The sequence below is a fragment of the Pipra filicauda genome, unplaced genomic scaffold (assembly GCF_003945595.2).
Source record: "Pipra filicauda isolate LSUMZ 115617 unplaced genomic scaffold, ASM394559v2 scaffold85_size2586006_pilon, whole genome shotgun sequence".
Lineage (NCBI taxonomy): Eukaryota > Metazoa > Chordata > Aves > Passeriformes > Pipridae > Pipra > Pipra filicauda.
In genome coordinates this window covers 1,819,031-1,834,203 of record NW_024105042.1, presented here as the reverse complement: position 1 = coordinate 1,834,203, position 15,173 = coordinate 1,819,031, and the positions used below count along the sequence as shown (strand labels likewise).

General features: G+C 42.8%; 1 protein-coding gene across 8 annotated transcripts in view; it reads left to right on the top strand.

The window, feature by feature from the left end:
- WBP1L (WW domain binding protein 1 like) overlaps nucleotides 1-15,173 on the top strand; it is a 58,552-nt gene that overhangs the window by 31,597 nt on the left and 11,782 nt on the right. For 6 of the 8 annotated variants that reach the window (XM_027738696.2, XM_027738699.2, XM_027738700.2 and 3 more), the window contains one exon: nucleotides 12,236-12,338. In XM_027738696.2, the coding sequence (XP_027594497.1) occupies nucleotides 12,236-12,338 (103 nt within the window). Of the gene's footprint in view, nucleotides 1-2,928; nucleotides 3,081-9,145; nucleotides 9,163-12,235; nucleotides 12,339-15,173 lie in introns of those variants that run through there. The other 2 variants (XM_027738697.2, XM_039390696.1) reach the window with 2 other exon arrangements.

The window sequence follows — 15,173 nt, the reverse complement described above, 5'->3', positions numbered from 1 at the left end:
GCTGCCTAAACAGGCAAATTTTCAAAGTAATGTAGATCCCATAATCTGTCCTGACATCAGTCGTGACTTTTTGGAGCCCTTAAGAGTCATCTGCTGAGAAACTGTGAAAACTTGTGTTAGCTCTGTTCATTATATATTGGATAAATACACTCTTGTGTGGCCTTTGCAGATCTTAAACTCCAGGTTTGTATAAAGGAAGCAAACCCATGCTAAGTCTGCCTTAGAGCTGCTCTTGCTTTCATTAAAATAATTATTATTTCAGCTCTGGTTTCCCCCAAGCCGCAGAAAATTAGAAAGGTTTTGGAAATGGACAATGAGCATCTGAGGGCTTCGGGAAAAGATTTTACATTAAGAGGATAGGGGAGATTGATATCTTTTATAAGAAGATAGCTAACAGGTACAGAGTAATGAATGAGTGAGAGGATGGATAGGGACTTCTCTTCCCACCTGCTAATAATAAGAAAGTCAGATTAGAAGGTGGTGAATTCATTCCTGATGAAAGAAACTATTTGTTTACAACCACTGTCTATAAAACTTGTTGCTGCCAGACAAAGCTTTGGGGCAAGAACTTATGAACTAAAAAAAAAAAAAAAAAAATAGGAGAAGGTGAAAGGATATCAGTTGGAATATACAAAGCAATTGCAACAATTAAGAGAACCTAGGTGTTTTGGAAAGGTTATGTGTTGATTAGGGTTTTATAAGGGTATGAGCTATCTTGTCCAGCTTTTTTTTTTTTCTGTCCCTCTACAGGATTTTTTCCGTAGTCGCCTATAGCAGAGTTGTGGAGCATGTTACTGGCCACTGTCACTCAGGGACTGCAAGAGAGGGTGGCTGCTTCTGCTGCAGTCAAATGTGGTAATGCCTGCTTGGAAACTACCTTTTTTGTGTCAGTCTTTCCAGGATTTCTAAATTCACACATAAATTAGGATGCCTTCGCTTTTCCGCTAAGTTACTGCCTTCGATAGTTCTTCGCAACTTGTCTTAGATCTGGAATGATGCTTTGCCTTTTGAGTATGTGCTGGGGGAGAGGCGGGTGGTTAGATTCCTTCTGACAGTAGGGATTTAGAAACTGCTGCATTGGCTCAGCCCTGGGATCTGCCTTGTCCAGGGCTCTGGATAGCAACAGCCAAAATCGGATGTTTCAAAGGCCAGCGTGAGGCCATAGAACAGATTACTAAAACAGAAAGCTGCCCTTTTATATCACTGGTGTTTGTCCACAGAATTGGAAAAGCAAAGGTTGAGAGTTTGTTAGATCCAAGAGCACAAAAGCTGGAAAATCCCGTTGCCTGGCTGATGCTTGTTAACACTGATGTTTTGTATCCTCCAGGAAATTACTTATGTGCCTGTTTTCTCTTAGGAAAATTAGAGATGTGCTTACCTTAAACAGCAAGTTTAGATGGTGCCTTTAGGTTGGTTTAAAAAAAGTGGTGCTTGTGTATAGTCTCACAGCCTAATTGTGTAGAGGAGCCCCACAGTGGGGTTCTCGCTTTGGAAACCACCCTGGGCTGGGCTGGGAGGAGGCAGCAGCGGTGGTCACTGAGTAGTTTTGGCTTGTGCAAAATGGGTGTCTTCTTCTGACACTGGTGCAAGCTCTCTGACTGTTGGAGGTGGGGAGTGAGTGTCTGTCCTGCTTTTTTTATTCTTTCCTCTTAAGTTATTTTTCTCCTCTTGCAAATCAGCATTTGTAAGAATTTTATGTGATTTCTCTCTTCTGGAGTACTGAAATTATTGTTAAAACTGCTACTAAAAAAGGCATTCAGTGAACTCACTATGGAAAAAATGTATATTCCTTTCCTTGTAATATATTTTAATGTGTTGAGCTCCAAAGCCAAGAAGGCCAAAAGCCAGGGGAGTTGCTCCTCTTTCAAATATCCGGAGCTGTTGCTGGGGCATAAGGGAGGGATGATGGTGTCCTAGTCCCCACCCTCCTGGACAGACGAGGACAGCTGCTGATTACAGAGAAGCACGAAAAAAAGAGGTTGCTGAACTTTCAAAGTGGACATAGAAAAGGGAGTTAAATTTAGATTACCTTCTGCAGTGTCATCTTCTACACTGCTGTGGAACTTGCTGTACTCCTTGCTTGAGGGAGGACAAACAAGACATGCCATCCTGGGCACCAGATGATTAATTTGTTTATAAGGCTTAATTGCCCCTTGGCATGAAAATGTGAAATGAGCTCAAGTAGAATGAGAAACCTTTCCACGGGACTTCTCACATTTTCATTGGGGTATTCAAATCTCTTCCCATCACCTGTGTGATCTTGGAGAGGCCCGATCCTGATCCTTCTGAATCAGGGGAGTTGTTGCTGTGTATCTTTAAAGGAACAGCTGTTATCAGGAGGGGCTGAGAGTTGAACAGTGCTGTTAAGTGTTGCTCAGAAAAAGTGGAGTCGTGGTGGCAGGCAGAAGGTGGCATGGGAGTGCTTTGGATCTGTGAAGGCTTTACCCAGGTCCCCAGGAAACCGTGGTGGTGGCGGCTCCTAGGACTACAGTGCTGTTCAGCGAGCAGCATCAAACTTAGCTTTCTCCTCAGAAACAGAGGAAATTTCTGGTTTTGCCTAGTGAGATTTAATCATCACCGAGGAGCTGTCGGCTCCTGCCAGCGTTTTTAACAGACTCCCCTCCATCGCAGCATCCCGTTAGCAGGGAGCAGAGCACTCCTGCTCTGCCGGGGTTCCCTGCCAGGGTCCCGTTTGCAGCGCAGGCTGGTGTCACCCAGCAGCTGTCTTAAGGTTCAGGGCTGCTTCGGCTCCCCCTTTTTTTTTTTTTTGGTTATTTTTTCAGAACTGCCCGACCTGATGTCATTTCCCTCTTGCAAACACCCCGGCTGGGCTGCGTCTGAGATATGTCACAGGGAGTGGGAGGAGGAGGAGGGGGAGCCAGCGAGTGCGTGCAGTGTCCCAGGACCCTGTTTACTTAGCATTCCCAGCCGAGGAAGCCCTGGTTTAAATAGGATCGGAGGAGCGGGCTGCCCACAGCAGATGAGGAAATGGTCGCTGTGGGGCTTTAAATTCCTGCCTTCCCATGTGCTGGTGTGGAGGATGAGCCTGCAGAATGCCTTTCCTCCTGGGTCTCAGACAGGTAACCGGCTTCGGTGCGGGGGAGCTGCTCGCTCAAGTGGAAGATGTGACTGATTTCTTTTACTTTTATTCCCCTCACCTCTAAGGAAATGATTTCTGACTTCCCCGAAACGGAACTGTACAAACAGCACTTCCCCACTCGTGGCGTGTGATCGGGGAGCGTAGTTGTGTGAGAGACGCTTTTTATTAGCAAGGAAGGAGCAAAACTGCGAGCCAAGGCTAGAAACTCCCTTGTTATTGTAGGCTTTGCGGCAGGGCGGCTCTTTGTGTCGTGCTCCTGTGCAGTTGTTGTTTGGTTGCGTTTTAGGGTACTTTCCACAGTCCTTAATTGTGTTTGCATTGCTTAAAAACAGGTCGAATGAACCGTTTTCTTGTGCGAGCAGTATTTTGAGTGTTAAACTGCAGGTTTAAAACGGAAAAAAAAAAAAAAAAAGGAGAAAAATAGGGAAAGAGGCATTTGAGGCATTTGTATATATATGTGCGTGTGTGTCTCGTCTTTGACAAAGGTCACCAAATGGAAAATGGCAACATGCTGCGACCCCCAGCTTGGTGACTTTTTAATTGTTCTGAGAGAGTTTGCGCTTTAACAAGAAACTTGGGATAATGTAATAGCTGGTAGTGTCGAGTGGAATGAGAAACGGTAGCAACTGCCCAGCTGCTCCCTACTGGAGGAGGTGCCAACTATGCGTTCCTAGGCTCGGGGAGAGCAAACTCTTTTTTTGGTCTGGGAGGCACGTCTGTAGGGGAATCTTAACTGTAAACTCTTTCCAGCACTGCTGTGATCTGTAATCCACAATGAATACATATTGCATTATATCAGAGTGCTGCTTGTAGTTTCTAATTTACAATTAAAAAGTCAAGATTGGACCATAGCATGTTTAAACTGCCTACTTTCGGTTGTTTAGAAACGAAGGCAAAAGGCCTTAAGCACACTGCTGAGTAAACAGTGCTGCCTCTTTTTCCTTATCAGATCAGTTTTGGTGAAATGCAGCTCCTCCCACTTTGCTGAACCGAAAACAGTTTTACATAAGAAACTGCCTCTAGCACAATGACCTTCTGTGATTGATGCAATACCTATAATAATAGTTCACTTGTTAGCTCTCAGGGCAAAGAGACTTTCCCTAAAAACCTCGGAGCTGAACCAAAGAGGGAAATTCGGGCACAAAGGCTGAATGGCTTTAGGTAACTTTCGAATAACTCTGAGACATAACTGCCTCAAATGTTGAGTCTCACGGATGTGACTTGCTCCAAGTTCCTATTTTTAAATTAATCTTTTTGTTCTAGAGTTGTGTTCAGGCAATTGAGGTGCTGCATAAGGTGTAAAAGTGGAAGGTAGGTGTAATTTGGCTTCATCTACTCGAACGTTTTTCCTCTGCTGGTAACTTTTCAGCATCGATAGAGGCATTTACAGGAAGCAGGAAAAAAAGGTGTTGCCTCAAAAACAGAGCAAAGCTCTTGACTATTTTTATCCACTGATGAAGGATATAGTGGGAAACAACTGCTTGAACTTTTCTTAGTTTTAATCATACTGAGTTTTAATCATTCTTCAGTTAGTCTTCAAAAAATCAAATCTGAAGTATTTGTGATTGTTTCCTGCATGCAGATACTATTCAGAAATTTCTTTTTCCACTTCTAAAAGAGCAGAAAATAAGTGTTGTTAGTGAACAGTGCTGTTTAATTCAAAGTGTGGGAGAAATTCAGGAACATCTCATCACCTCTGTTGTCTCTTGGTTTACACTTGGACTGTAAACACTTAGCTGTCTGGGATGTCCTTTGTTGTTCTCACCCAACACAAGGGTCCTGATCCTGGGTCGAAAGCTCAGGGAAGAGATGCTGGGTGGGGTTCCCTCCCGGGAGCTGCGTGACGAGGACGGAAGGGTCACGGTGAGAGCTTCAGCTCTCCGGGACAGGCACCCCTTCTCTGCACCCCACTGAACAACTGCTTCCCCTTCATCAGCCTTTCCTTCTTCTTGGGGACCCGACAGCATTGTAGCACATGGACTGCCGAACACATGGTAAAATTAGGGTGCTTGCCAGGTTTTGAGGGTTTTTTGTTGTTGCAGCGGGGTTATCGAGGTTAAAGCAGTATCTGACATGAGTGCAATGTGGGTGTTTAAAGCTCCCATCCCAGGAAACTTGACTGTATAGGATCTCAGCTTTCAGTTTCGAGTGAGCATTTCCTCTTAGAATCGCAGGTGGAAGCTTGAACACATTCGTTTAGTTTATTACATAAATGTAAAAGGAAGAAAAAAGGTTAAGATGTTGGATTCCTTAACGTTTTCAGTTTTACTTTTCACTGCTCGAGATTTTCAGCTGTTTGGTAATTTAAAACAACACAAGGCAGCCTCCTCAAAGCTGTAATTTCCTAGAAGTGAGCGTTTTTAACGTGCGAGGGCTGGGGACTGCAGCTGGAAAGCTTCTAGCAAGGCGTGAGGAAGTAAACGGTCTCACATGGTGCTTAAAACCCGAATGTGTAGTCCTTGGAGTCTGAAAGTGAAACTTGTGATAAACAAAAATGAAACCAGCTTTTATTGAAATATATTTAAAGTGTCCATGATCTGTGAAAGGACAGTGTTCCTTTAAAGATTGTTGGGAGTATTTCTTCAGGATAAATGCATGCAACAAACCAATTTGTTCCTCAGATAAAGGTTAATAAAACCTTGGAGGTGCCGCATCTGCCGGGGGTGAAGATGGGTCTGCTGTGGCTGATTAATCACACTGATCTAAATATAGTTCTCCTGATGCTGGCATTAGTGAAGCAATAAATGTTGTGGATTAGAATTCCCAGTTTGGAGATCTTTATTGTGCTTGAGACAGCTCAGAGGCATCTTTCTTCCCCCACTTATTATGCTTTTAAGTATTTGGATATTTGCACTTATTACAATTTTTTTTCCATGTTCAGCAAAACAAAATTTGTGGTAGGTGACTTATGAAGAAATGTCCAGACTTGATTTATTTCCTGGCCTCAGCTGTCTGTCATAAGGCAGGCTTACAGGAATCTATCCCCTGTCGTGCTGGCAGGGCCTGGCACCCGAGGTTCCAGTAACTCCCAGCAGTCAAAGCCACTTTCATCTTTGGCAATCTTATGCGCTTTTGTTAAATTGAACCCACCAAAGGCATGACACTTGTTCAGATGGTGGATTTCTGATTTCATGTTCTAAAGGACTAACAAGTGTAGTATTTGTGAAGACACAGAATATGTCTAGAGGCTTCAGTGCAGGCTCAGCCAGATGTCTGTCGGTCCTGTACTGTCTGTCAGTCCTGATCCAGAGTTCCCCAGCAGTTCTGCCTGTCCTTGCTGCGGTCCCACCTAGAGTCCTTCTCTGGAAGGATCTAGTGAGTTTTTATTTAAGATTACTTCGAATGGGAATTGGGGGGCTGCTAGCAAACCAGCAACTGTAGTAAACCCTGTGGCAAGATTTGGCATTCCAGCCTAGTATTTTCAATAGCAATTTTAACCTGCTAACACTTGAATTCTTATCTGACAGAGATGCTCATCTTTGGTAGCTTTGGGTTTGCATTCTCATGAGCTGTTGCTGATGCACTTGGGTAACGATCACCAACACTAGTGATAGTCTGATATGTGAGATTGAGTAATAGCCAAGTGGGAACTAATAAATAGTGGATATCAAATAGTTGTTTCTGACATATTTAATATACTGACAGTCATTTCCATTCTGTTACTCAGGATACTTAAAAATATATATGGTTCAAATACTGATTGCGAGTTACTCAAAATATTAATACTCAAAATTTTAATACGTTTTTCTGAATATAGTGTCACTTGCTTGAATCCATCCTACTTGTTATGGGTGTGTCTGGGTACTGAGAGCAAGGAACTGCTGCCTGCAAGTAATGAGATTAGTGATATAAGTAGGTCAGGATTTTTATTTATTATTAAACGCATGCTTATTACCGAAGTCCCTGTAAGAGCCGTGAAACCAGAAGGTCTGGAGCGGTCACAGGTTGAGCCTGAGTCCTGTTAAAACCAGTCGCATCTTGCCCTTCAGGAGATGCCATTTTGGCAGTCTCCTTGCAGCCTGCTGCTGGGCTTTTCTCTGTGTCCCACTGTTTGTACGCCTGTTATTCAGTCACTTATTCCCCCTGTCATTCTGTTATTATTCTCTGTCTCTTCCAGTTCAAATAGTAATTTGCTGTGTAGCACCTTGACAAATGCTGTACTCAAGTTTGGAAAGAATAGGAAATTAAGTCTAAAAAACTTTCTGTCCTACTAGACAGGAAGGGCCTATAAACTGCTGCTAGTAAATGCAAGTCACATTTCCAAGTGTTTCCCAGGGTGTCAGGGTATTACCAAGGTTAGGATGAATAGATATTCTGGCAGGTTGAATGACACATGGAGGACAAATAAATGCAAGGTGCTCATATTGAGGGTAAAGGAGGCCGGATTTCTGTGGAAAGAGGAGACAGAGCGAAAACCTAAAGTGGTTATTAGATTTCATGATACCGGCCACTGCTGGTTTTGGTTACCTGGTTAATGCCAACTGAGGAGTCATCTTTTGTAGGTGGTTCACTGCCAACTATGCACTTCTGAGTGTGGGCTGTAGTGTTTGTTGCTGCAGTTGCACATATTAATTTTCAGCTTGGAAAATAGCCATACTAGTCTGGAATTTGCTCATCTTCACCTTTCTCCCTTCTGACATAGCAACAATGTTCCTGGGTTAACTGCTGACTTTGGAGAGTACAAGAGTGTGAAGTGCCTTGATCCTTTTATTTTGATGATACTTCACTGTCAATCAAGTTTTCATTTCCCTTCATTTCCTGCATTGGCTTCAGATGCAGTAAATCCTGTCAGATTTATGGGTATGAAACCCAACCGTTTAGTACTGAAAACCTTTACAAAAGTAGGATAAAGAGGTCTCTTCCATCCCTCCTTGCAGAGAGGAGCAGTTAGTCAACCTGCAGACCTCTGTGAATGCCTCTTGTCTTGATCGTGCCCCAGATTTTGACCTTTAATTTGTGATGTAGACCTCCAGCACAGGTCTAATACTAAACTGGAAGGTAAAGAAAATAATTGGCTTTTTTCCCTGGCACTGACATTGCTGTTTGCTGTCACTTCAGATGTGACAACATACAGCACTGCCTTGAATTCTCTTATACCTTCCATTGCTGAATATTTTAAGGATTATTTGTAAAAGCACTTGACAGCAAAAGCGTGCTTTAACTGGCAGAGTTGCCAGTGTGATTGTGGGTTTACCGCAAATGCCAAATATTAACAAGAAAATAAGTTAAAATCTTATTTGTATTCAGAGTTGCTTTATAAAGTTTGACTTGTGAGAACTAATCCAAGACGCCACATCTAAAATACAAAGAACTGTATTTTCTCAAAACGCACCAAGATGAGGTCTTCCCAACTCACCTAGTTTCATGAGAAAGAGCCTGCACCATATTTCACAAATAGTTTCTGTTGGACTGGACTGGGAAGGGACACAGGCTCCAGGACTGCAGAACCTTCTCCTGAAAGCTCCCACCCTTGGAATGTGTGTCAGGGATCCAGTGATTCCAAGTTCTCAGACCAGCTCTTAAGATGATGCCAGGGAGGCAGTGATATCCATGCAGCCTAGAGTACATGCTGACTTACTGGACAAAGTAAGTCCAGTAAGTAATTCCCTTGAAATTAGCTGGAAATCTCTTAGGCTTTGCAGGTGGGAGATAAAGGATGGCATGTTCTGGCTTCTTAGTCAGGAAACAAGAATATTCTGCACTAATGGAGGTGAATGCTCTTTGAGAGCAGACCCACGTAGATCCTGCTTAGTAATCCTGCGTGGAGGCATCTGCAGTTAGCTGAACAAAGGATGGTGGGGAGGGATGTGCTTGCCTGGACAACGAGAAAACAAGACTGTCCTTCAGTAGGGAAGTCTACTCTGGAATGTGATAGCCACTGGCTATTGGGGAAGAAAGTGCTTTTGGAAAGAAACCCTCCCCCTTCCTTGTTTTCATAAGACTGCCTAAAAAAAACCCCCCAAAATCTCTGTAATAGTTCAATAAAAACTCAATGTTGCTAAGAATGATTAAAAATTATCATTACAAGTGCTGCTTGCAATGGAGATTAAAAACAAAGGCAGGTCAGTAAAATGTGAGTACCCCAACTTTGCTTCTATGAGATTTTTTTTTCCTCCATATATATTTTTCTTCTTTATAAAACTACTCTTTCAGCCCTGTGCCTTGTCTATGCCTTTTAGTGTGAAAGAGGAAACAATGTGCTTTCATAGCACAAGCACTTGGGATATTGTTTCCAGGGGACATTTAGACTACAGATAACTATTTTGCTGATATGTCTTAAGTAGTTGCAATTTGGCAGCATGCACAAAGAATGCACACTAGAAGGAAGTAGAAATAATATAACACTGCTGGTATGAAAAATGCAACCTGGGATTTAAACAGAAATTGAAGCCAGATTAAAGAGCTTGGCGATAGGTAGAAGTTTCCTAACAAAAAATGTCATGGTCTCTGTCATGGCCGTGGTGGCCACGCATAATGTCTTCCTCGACATGCAGAAAAGGTGCAGGGAACTGTACAGTGGCTCAACTTTTCAGAGAAATGAGGCTTGACATAAGTGAGGAGAGGAAAGAAGACACCTGTAACATATCCCAAGCAATGCTCTCCTTGTGCTGGAATCTTTCCTTAGCAGACTTTTATTTCTGAAGATCTGTTGCCTTTACATTTTATCTCTTTCCCTGTGCCAGGCAACGTAACCTAGTGTCGGAGGTAGCCACGCTCTGAGCAGTTAGTCAGACCATGTGACCTGCTGGGATGTTTCCAAACTAAATTATTCCTTGATTCTGTGAAACTGTTTAAAACATGAGTAATAGTTCTGGGTCTGACACATGGCACCGAGTCTGATAGTTCCCAAAAACCCATTGGTGGCTGGGCTGGCAGGGGGCTGCAGAAGGCCTCCAAAAGGAGCTGCTTGAACTGTGAGGAGCATAGCTGGCGGTTGGCACTGCAAGGACTTTAAAACCCTGACTCTTCTGAACTGTGGCAGCTGAAAGAGAACCATGAGACTATTTGAAGTACAAGTTCTTATGCATTAGCAAGGAAGATGATTTGTCTTGGTCAGTGTGTAAAGAAGCTCTGGACAGCAAGATTTAAACTAGATGGGAAGCAGGATGTTGCTTGAGACTTGATCTCCAGGAACAATCTGCAGGATACTAACCTAGCTGCTGAGGATCTTCTGTTCAGCCTGTACACTGACACACCTGTTAGCCAGCTGGACTAACAAGAAGCAACCCTGCACATCAGCATGTGGCAGCATGGAAAGGTCTTTTCACATATAATAACGTTGGCAAGAGGGTGCTGGGGAGTTCAAATGAAAGGACAGTGTGATGAAAGTCTCTGAAATCAGGACTGCTGCAAGTTCTTAAGTGGGGAAAAATACAGTGATGCTGAAGCTGTTACAAGTTGCCGCTGCCAGAAGACACTGATGTGTTCCTTATTGCTGCTCTTTGAAGCAGACAACACTGAATGGATCAAATTTTTGGGGAGTAAACCAGAGGTGGTCAGGGATGGTTCAGTGGAGTGATGCAGAGATTCTGAAATGGCACTGTGGTACTCTTTTCTTTCACCAGCTCTGTGTGATTCAGTGGCTGGTTCAACAGGTCACACTGATCTTCATGTGTCACAACCACAGACCTCAGTTGCTTTCTGGCTTGTGCGTTATCAACAGGATTGCAATTTTGCAATGGCATCTTAATTTCTCAATTCTGTCGATATGAGAGCCAAAATCTATGCTGTTTATCAGTTACATTAACTCTGCAATACCAACAAAAATGAGGAAAAGTATAAATAAACTAGTAAGAAAAGATAAGAGAATAGATGTGTCCTATTTCTAGTTCTTTTGCTGACTAAAATGACAATTTTTGGAATGAATAGCATGCTTGAAGTAGAACATGCTGTGCCAGCTCAGCAGTGTCTCCTGAAAGAGGCTACCAGCCTCTGCAATTAGAGGTGGAAACATCCCCTTGCATGTCTGGTGGCTTGTGAGAGGCTTGTGAGAAGTGTGGCCATGGTGCACTCCCATTAAAGAGAGGAACAGTGCAGCTCAGCAAGTGTTGGGATCTATGGATGTGCATCCCTGTATCCTGCTGGTTGGGCTTGCTGCTCTTATTAGCTTGTTGGGTTTTGTTGGGCTCTTGCAGGTTGGTGTATTTTGTTTTTTTTTTTTTTATTTGAAAGGCAGAACTTAATTATTTCAACTTGTCTTTCTGTATAAACATCAGCACATTTTCTTTTCCATATAATAAATTTTAAGTGAAAGAAAGTGAAAATTTAAAATTTTGTTACAGGTTTGTTTGCAACATCAATGTTTTTTATTAAAATTTGTTTGTTTCTTAAACTGTGTAGGGTTCTTCTAACATCCAGGTTGCCCCAAAACCTCTTAGAGGACGTACGAACCACAACCTGTAAAATGCTTCTGTTTTCTTGTGTTTTGTACTTTTTTGCACCTGTGTTTTCAGACTAGCAGGAAAACACTGACTTCTGTGAAGTGGTGCACCATGTGGGGAACTGAGACTTCTCACCATAGTCCTTTTCCATCTTAGGTGTCTTGAGGACCTGCTGGGTGATACATTACAGCTGATTTGGGTCTGCTCTTGGGCTACTTTGCTATTCCAGGAAGAAGTTTTACAGGAATGCTGATCTTACACAAAGCACATGGCTAATTATGAAGGAATCATCTTAGACTGGAATCTTGCAGGAGCATATTGTAATTACCATTTAGATCTAAATGAATTGAAGCAGTCTTTTCTCAAATTATAATGTTCCCTTTATTTTTTCTGCTTGGCATTCAGCCCCATTAATGCATCCGTATTGTGTACAATGTGGAACTAATGCCATGTCTTCTTTAAGATAATGCCTGGCTCCCAAAATATGGTAACCTTTAATGGAAAAGGGATAATGAGAAAGCAACGCTGACTAGGTGCTAAGCAATGTAATTCGTGGGTTTGGAGGTATGGGGTTTTCTTCTGAACAGTCCTTTATGGTTTTTTGTGACCCTTAGATGTTTTTTAACCTCTTTATGTATTTTAAGAGTTTCCCAAGACCATAACCTGTACTTTTAAAATGCTTGCAGATCATTGCGTAAAACATTTACGGAACATACTGACAAAGCATCTTAAAAGTGTGTCTGTTTAATTTTAGGACAAGGAAACCTGCATGGGTGTCAACAATCAAAGTTACATATGTGAAACGGGCCACTGTTGTGGACAGTCCCAGTGTTGCAACTACTACTATGAACTCTGGTGTAAGTCCTTCCGTTTTGTATGGCTTCCCTTCCTAATCTGCATGGCTCTCATACCACACCACAGGTCTGGCTTGTGTCCTGTGCGGGTTTTGTTTTCAGGCATTGTTATGCATTGCCATTGCATTTCACTGCAACACAATCCGGAGCTGACCTGATGTGACAAGGATGTAGGGTTGTTACAATGGGTGCTTTATGAGGACTAATGGGTCGTCTTGCCACTGCTGTTTGGTTTTCTCACTGATGTGGGCAATACTGAGGGTACTCAAGATAACATTGTGTGAGGAAACCGGCTTGAGGGAGAAATGCAGATACAACGCTGGAGTTTGACACACTCAAACAGGGAATTAATTCAATATCTTTCATCTTATTGTTTTAGTTCTTTGCAAGCACAACAGTTGAAATCTGATTTATCTTTTTAAAGCTGTTTTGTCAAGGAGGAGGGCCAGGGTGCTTATTCTCTTCAGGACTCTTTGTGTTTGGAGTTTTTGGGTGGGAGAGAGTCTTGGGTGAATCCTGTGGGCTTACAGTGGTTGAATGCTGAATGCAACACACATTGCCCGTTACAACCCCTCTTATCTCCTCTTTCCCAAAATGTGGTATTTAAAAGTACCACAGTTTCCAGTGAGTGGTTGAGTGACCATACCTGCTAAGTCCCTTTAGATGGCAGCAGGTAGATCAAAGCAGGTCAGCAAACCTGATGAACATATATGGAAAAATGGGAAGTTGAAGGGAAAGGAAAGTATGCTGAATTTTAAAGGAAAACTGCCAGTTGTTCCAGTCTGATGGTGTCTTCGTTTCTCGAGGAGGAGCACAAAGGATTGAACATTGATGTTGACATGCTGTTGTACTGCCAGGAGCCCAGGCTGGTAGGGCATCTGTGCTCCTGGAATTTGGAAACGTGAAACTGTGGACATTGTACATGTACATTGGAGACTGGAGACACTTTCTTACCACGCCTAGTGGTATCTTCTAGCTTTTATGCAACTGCGCTTTCTACTTAATCCCTCCGTTGTGCCCATAGTTTGACTCTGCCAAAGTAGCATGCGTGTGGAAACATATTATATATACAAATACTGTCACTTAAGCTGGACCCAAGGAGAGGAATAGCTGACACTTCAACTTTTAACCTAGAAACATGCTTTTACTTTTCAAATTAGCTAGTGAAGCATGGAGGGATGTGGTTGTAAACTAAACAGGACTCTAATAGATATCTTCAAGACACACTGTGCATCAGACTAGTGGCTGGCTGTGTCCATACTAATGGCAGGGTTTTAATGTACTGCAGACCTTGTACAGCAGCATTATTTTCCACAGTGTCCAAACAGCTCAAGAAACAATTCTGGATGAGGGGAGGGGGTTGACTCCAGGGACTCTAGCAGGCTAAGAAACAGGCATAAATACATGGCTACCTTGAACTGCCTGGATAAGATTGTAGCAGTCAGCAGCACAGTCAGGACAGATGGCTGGAATTTGTTCAGACTAGATGGGGATGCATGGACAAAGCAGAGTGGGGAAGGTCAAACCCGGTTTTGGATTTGTGTGGGTGGGAATACAGAGGAAGATGCATGTGTGCAAGGGCTTACAGACTCCGTGGCGAGCAGGGTCTAAATCGAGCAACAGCGTGGAATACAGCTGCACACTGGAGCTTGTTGCACGGTCACCATGTTTCTCCCAAGGACATCTTGAAAGAGAGGCTTAATTGTGTTGCATACAAACAGTACAGTGTGAACAATAGCCCCCTGCCATTTTAATGGGATGGTTTAGCTGTCTTTGTGCTCTCAGTATGGCACAGAGTTTTATACTTGGCAGTGCCTGACTGTGTCATAAAAGTTATTGGAAGATAAAACCAGATTTTGTTAGAAGGAGGCAGAATATTCCGGGCTTCTTTCTAGAGGAAGCACACAGGTCATGCTGAGATCATGGAATAAACACGTTGGTGGCACACACTGCTGGATGGTTCCTCGGGAGGAATAGGTTTCTCTGTGGAGATTCACATTCCTTCTGCGTTGCAAAGAGCGTCGTGCAGCACGCCGAGATGAGGGGAATAATGCAAACATGACACCCGTTTTCTAGGCTTTCTGCAAATTCAGGCAAACATCTGACATTGATGTCAGGTTATGTTAATGTGTTCAAAGCTTGCTTTGCCATTATGAGTGTTAGAAAAAAAAGTGTCTGGGATGGGGGGGGAGGAGTCAAAGAGGGAGCATGTCCTTTAAATGAAAACTCATATTTTAAAGCTTGTGAGCTTAGCTGCTGCTCCACTTGTTGAGTATCTTTGATAGGTAGATGATGTGAGGCACTCAAGACCTTCAAGGTGAATAGCAGTGATAGTGTATGTAAATAGCCTTAATATGAGCAGTGAATTGGTGGAGTGGAGAACAACAGCTTTACATGCTTGGGAACAGATTAGCTTTTTAAAAGTTAATAATAACTTCTGGTTAATGAACAGTTAACTTAGCAGCACCATTTAAGTATGGCTTTGTGGTTGTTCTGCGTTTTGATTTTAACCAGTGTATGTATGTGCTGAGGTAGCTTTTGAGAAGTTTTTGCTTCTCTTGACCTTCTCAGACCACCAGTGCTTTCGTGTGCCTAAAAACAGACCTTCTTGCTAGTCCTGCTGAATTAAATCCTGGATTTATTTACCAGCACAGCTTTGTGGGAAGAAGAAGCAGAGAAAGGTGGCATTTGAAATGGAAAAGAAAACCAGTCTGTCTTTGCTGGACATGACTTATGAAACATGATCCTGTTTTGTGGCCACTTGAAATGTTTCCTGTAAAAAGGATCTTTTCCCTGTTTAGGAATTTGAGGGAAGTTTGTCTTTGAAAATGGCTGATC